The sequence below is a fragment of the Theobroma cacao genome, chromosome 10, assembly GCF_053813885.1.
Source record: "Theobroma cacao isolate CCN51 chromosome 10, ASM5381388v1, whole genome shotgun sequence".
In the NCBI taxonomy this organism is placed as follows: domain Eukaryota; kingdom Viridiplantae; phylum Streptophyta; class Magnoliopsida; order Malvales; family Malvaceae; genus Theobroma; species Theobroma cacao.
Window position 1 is genome coordinate 27922050 of NC_142648.1, and position 5565 is coordinate 27927614.

The 5565-nt window shown below is 36.7% G+C and overlaps 1 protein-coding gene across 1 annotated transcript; it reads right to left on the reverse strand.

Annotated features, from left to right (window-relative positions):
* Positions 1-3660: 3660 nt before the first annotated feature.
* Positions 3661-5314, reverse strand: LOC18587400 (peroxidase P7-like). Its single transcript, XM_007011153.3, has 4 exons — positions 5040-5314; positions 4753-4944; positions 4461-4626; positions 3661-4273 (listed from the first exon to the last, which is right to left on the reverse strand). Exons 1-4 carry the CDS (start codon positions 5247-5249, stop codon positions 3888-3890), a joined length of 954 nt encoding a protein of 317 aa, XP_007011215.3. The 5' UTR covers positions 5250-5314; the 3' UTR covers positions 3661-3887.
* Positions 5315-5565: the final 251 nt, after the last annotated feature.

A 5565-nucleotide genomic window follows, 5' to 3' on the forward strand; every position in this document is an offset into this window, starting at 1 on the left:
GATTAGTGAATTTAAGTGAACAAGTCTTGAATGAATGATGGCACGCAGGAAAAATATTACAGAGAACTGATCAGTTTGGCGGTGGAGGAGGCATGGCAAGGCGTGGTGGGTCAATTTCAACTTGGGCTTGGCACTTGCGAATGCAACACCAGATCAGGTGAGGAACATGCTGGGGGAGAGACTCTCTATCCGCTTGTCCAAAATCTGGAGCCTGCTGCAGCAGCTAAAGTAACAGGGATGTTTACTTGTACTTCTGTTTTCATCTCTGTTATCACTAATTCAGAAGTTCTTTTAGCTTAATAATGTTTGGTCAGATGACAATGATCTCCCCATTCATTATTGTCCCGTGTTTACCACCTTGTTGATGCTGTTTCTCCTTGCCTTTAAATGATTGTTCTTTGCCTTTTAACTCGTTATCAATACATGCTGCATCAATGGAGTATTCCCCTTTTTACTTTCATGGAATCAATTTCATTCTAAGATGACAAAATTGTTTTAGTTGTTTAAGTGTTATCATTTCAGGAATGTTCATCAGTGTCGGTGCAATGTTAACTAGTCATCTTTTTTCTGCTGGAATTGGGCCAGTATTCTATGGCCTTGTTGGACCATCTTGCTTTTCGCACTCAGCTGTCGAATGGAATTTGCCATAGAAACTGGATGAAGCATGCTTTTAGGAAGCAAACAGCAACATCATGCCACTTCTTTATCCACAAATAGCTTTTTTGCTTTAGTTTTGTCATTAGTATGAGTTATTCCATGGTACTGTTTGCTTTTGCATTAAGTCATATCGTGCTTTTGTCTTTTTGAAGCCTTTTTTGTCCATGAGCATATACGTCCTTAAAGATAATGTGATTAAGCCAAGCTTATTGGTGGTCTGTGATGTCGTTGCAGAAGCAACGAATGGAGAAGGCTGAGGTAAATGCCTCCAAGAATGACTTGCCCCAAGATTTCATTGACAAGCAGAGAGCTTACTCTGCAGAGGTTGATGCATTTGAACTGGAAGAGGAGGTGGCATCAGATGAAGAGTTGGAACAGATGGAAAAGTATATGACCAAGTCATTTAGGATAATGTGACTAAGGTGTTCTGACCCTGTAATATCCTCTGTATATAGTTCCCGACAAATTTTGGAGTAATAACCACCTTACCCAGCTGTATCAGATGCTTGATTGTCTTCCTCATCATAGTCTAGTGTACCCACTTGTAGTCTTCCCTATTGGAAAGTCTAGTTTACAGTAGTGTTAATTGTTTTTGACAGTTTATATCTCTATGTTTAGCAAAATTGTATTTAATACAAACCATACTCTGCCGACATTGGCATCGCATCAGCACATGGGCTTGATTCCTTTGCAATTGTGAATTATTGATATCACGTTGTTGAGGAACCTTTTGTCAAATCTGTTTGTCGACCAAATTGCTGGATACTGTGCAAGTTTTTGCTGTTGTACTGCCATATGTTGGATATTATCAACAATAATGAATAGGAGGTACAATTTTACATTGAAAAATTAGATAAAAAAAGTCATTTAAATAAAATGGAATGTAAGCACATTATAATTAGATTTTAATAGGCAATGGATTATGGATAGGCTTTTTAGGCCTAGTTGGTTTTGAAATTAATTATAATAGCACTTGGTGTCATGGGTCGAAACTTAAGCTCAACCTCGTGTGGTTTTAAACTCTAAAAATAGAATTTAAATAAGTCTATAAATCACTAATCCACGTTTCCAACATAGTGGAGGTCCATGTTTATATACCCAAGATCCACTTCATCTCTTACTAATGTAGGATCCGTGACACTTGGCACTTAAACAAAATAATTTTTATAATTTTGTCAACAAATAATAACTGTTGGAAACAAGACAAAACACTTTTGTTAGAAATAGACAGAAACGAACAATGCTTATCTGAAATAGACACAATTGTGTCTATCGAAAACTGTCACAATTGCCTATATATAAGACTCTCTTCTGAAAGAAAAAAGACACAGAACAAAAAATAACAATTTCTCCTTTCTTTTTAATATTCTCTAAACTTTCTACTATATTGTTTTACTGTAAAAAATAATATAGAAGTCTAGGTAATCTTGGCATACATTAATGGATGCTTAGTGAATTGATTTCGTCAGTGCGAAACACAGTCAATCGCTGAACTTCATTGTATCCTCAAGATTTATCGTAAACAACTCTTTTGCACAGAATCAATGGGGGTGAATAAAACTTGACAATGGCATTATTACAAGCCTTGAAGTCATTTAATATTTTCCAGTTCGGTGTTCTAATAATCTTAAGGTTTGATTATATTTCAACAATAGTTGTTGCAAGTAGAATACTAAGAGAATTGGCTTCTGACTTTGTGAAATTGCACGGATTTGATGGTGGCAAATTTCTAAGATTGCAGAAGAAGATGCATTTCCTACTTTCAACGTTGAAGTTGTGTATGTGCTGACAACACCAGGCGAGAAGAGAATGGAAATGAATCTATTGTTGCAACTAGAGAGAGGTAGAAATGAGACAATGCATATTATATGTGTAAGGGTCATATTTTGAATGATTTGATTGATTTGACACATACTAGAATGAGGCTACTACAAAAAAATTATAGAACAAACTAAAGGCCAGGTGCATGACAGAAGATGTAAAGTTAGAAATTTATTGTCAGTCACTTTAATCATTATCAAACGGTTGATGGACGTTCTGTTATTGAACAACTGCGTGAAATGAAAAATGCTCAATCAATTTAAGCAATATATATAAAATAAAAATAGATGAAACTATAGTTGTGTCCTTTATTATAGACAAACTTCTTCCATCATTGAAAGACTTTACTAAAAGTCTAAAGCACAAAAAAGAGGAAATAACTCTTAAGGCTTTAGCAAATCATCTTTGAATTGAAGAGGAATGTAAGAAACAAGAACAAGTTGCTGTTTTTGGTGAAGCGAAAACACATGTTGTGGATGAAGGATAAACTACTAAACTTACCAAAAAGAAGTTCAAATAGATAGCTAATGGTCCGAAATTCAAAAGAAAGAACTAAAAAACAAAATTCAAACTGATTTGGGATACAATCTCAAAGGGGAACTACATTATTCATAGACAATCAGTTTGCTATTTCAATTGCAAAGAATCCTCTGCAACTTAAGCGAACCAAGCATATCTGGGTTTAATTTCATTTAATTAAAGATGCTGTTAAAGTCAAAGAAGTAAATGTGATGCATTGTAGTATTGATGAACAGCTTGCCGACATTTTCAACAAATGCTTAAACAAGGAAAAATTCATTTTTCTAAGGTCTAAATTAGGGTGTGCAAGAGAAAACCCAAGGAAGTATGTTGAAAGGTTGGTTTTTGTTCCTGTATTGAAGCTGTAGTAGAATTCTTCAATAAAAGTTCACGCCATAAGCCAGTTTGAACGAAGAAGAAAGCTAAGCATGTGGGAACTACACTTGATTCATTTAATCAGTCTTTTACCATTTAGAGTTTTACTTTTTTACTTTACTGTTCTCGTTACTTCACCTTTCTATTTACTGAGTGTATTTTTTTCCTTTCTTAGGGATTTGCTGTAAATTCTCAGCACCTACACGTGTACTCCTTTAGGAAGGCTGTAGAGATTCTTGGCGCAGGCATCGGTAATAACCGCTGCTTGCACGCTTGTCAAAAGCCGAATGGCAGCCCCATCATTGTAGATGGTGAAACTCTTGTTCACTCTCTCACAGTTTATCGGTAATCATAATCATATAAACTCACATAATTCAAGGCTTTAAGCAATCAGGAAAACTAAAAGCTATTATTTTCACTGTTTATGATCCACTGATCATAAAGCAGCTTTTCTAACAGTTACTAGACATATCACATATTGTAGTTTCTTATTACATTTTCCAGGCAAGAATCTTTCAATTGACTTTTCTGCAGTTGGTCCTGATCTCTCCAGAGCTTCCCGTGAGAGGCTTGATGTCGCCCATTTTGATCATAGATTTAGCAAAGGCCTTAAAAAATGCAGAAGTATCTGCGGCATACTCTTCTACCAGACAATCAGCAGAAGCGCCATTAAAGAGCTCCTGGTCAGAATGGAGGAGACCCTTCATCTTCAACAAGTTGTGGTAGTACAGGTTATCAAAACTAGTTGGAGTTTGAAAATCAAGGGGTTGATGCACATTATCCTTTCCAGATTTCGGGCACTTGCGTTGCAAGGACTTGGCGAATGAGGCATCAATGTTCGAGTCATTGTAGATGTGTGTCCGAAATGATGTGCACCTGGCCAGGCCAATAGTGTGTGAACCTGCCATTCAAAGATGAGCTATTAATTTGTTTTAAGTGGTATGCTCTAAATTACATGATTGATCAAAGAAAAGGATAGGTCATTTGGTTTTCTGTCAACATCCCCTTGATACACAATTAAGAGAATGTAATCATCATATTTGTATTGTTTATTAAATACAGTATCTGCCAACTTAGAGTCTCATTACCTGAAAGAGCCACCAAGTCTTCCAATGAGAGTCCTTGAGCAGCGAAGCTCAATAGGAGACCACTTATATTGAAAGTGGGTGCAGGAATTGAGTTGTTTGCAGCAGCCCTGCTAGCAGTTGTAGAATCCCTTCTCCCTAACTTAACTTCCCATGAAGGACCCCCTAGCTGCAAATGATAAAAAGACATTATTATAAATGATGAAACAACTGCAACCCAACCAAGCCAACTGCCCAGACTGGAAAAAGAAATCAATAACTTGCCGATAAAGTTCGTGCATTTTAAGAGACTGACCATGGCAGTCGAATCGCGCGCTGCAATGGCAAGAATATCAGCACAGGATACCACTCCAGGGCATGCTTTCTCTACTTTAGCTTTAATGTCATCAACCACATAAAATCCCCTGACCGAATTATTGTTAGGTGCTGCAGTCTTCTCCCCTATAAAGGTGGCAGTATCATCCAATAATAAAGATCCATCGCAGCCCTGCCCAATTTTCATTGTCCAAATTCACTATTAATTGATTAAAACAGCATGAGCCTAGAACAAAACCAAACTTATAAAAGTGAAACCACACTCACATTAACAAAGCAGTCATGGAAATGCAACCGGAGCAAAGATGCCCCCATGCGAGCTTCCTTCTTTATGGCAACTCTTACTCGTTCTTTAACAATAGACAACACTTCAGGGCAAGTGGAGCTGTAGTAGTTTGGTGAGAGTTTGCCATGAGCTTCCACTGATGCACCAGAAACAGTAAGGATAAGCAGGACTAACAAGAAATAGCAAGCCATGGAACTCTTATAAGACCTTAGAAAGCCAAAAGGTTTTGTCTTCTTAAACTATACAAATTGCAATAGCACCTTTCAGCCTAATATAGCTTGATACCTTCATAAAAGACAAATCCTTCTTTATCTACTCAGAATTTAGTGATTGGTATTAACTAAAGAGTGCAGATACGTAGGTCCATACACAAACGTGAACACTAGTGTATATAGTAGTTAAATTTTTTACTGTTAATTTCGATTAGATTTTAGTTAACTCTTAAGTAATGGCAACTTGTTTCTTATAGGCTATGTTTGGCCTATATCAAGGGACCTAAACAAGGTT

Bases quoted from the DNA above. Each gene is read 5' to 3' on its own strand.
- LOC18587400 (XM_007011153.3), bottom strand. From the start codon at position 5,249: ATGGCTTGCTATTTCTTGTTAGTCCTGCTTATCCTTACTGTTTCTGGT. The intron at 4,945-5,039 runs GTGAGTGTGGTT...AAAATTGGGCAG, and splicing joins TCCATGACTGCTTTGTTAAT to GGCTGCGATGGATCTTTATT. The intron at 4,274-4,460 runs GTAATGAGACTC...TTTGAATGGCAG, and splicing joins AGACTTGGTGGCTCTTTCAG to GTTCACACACTATTGGCCTG.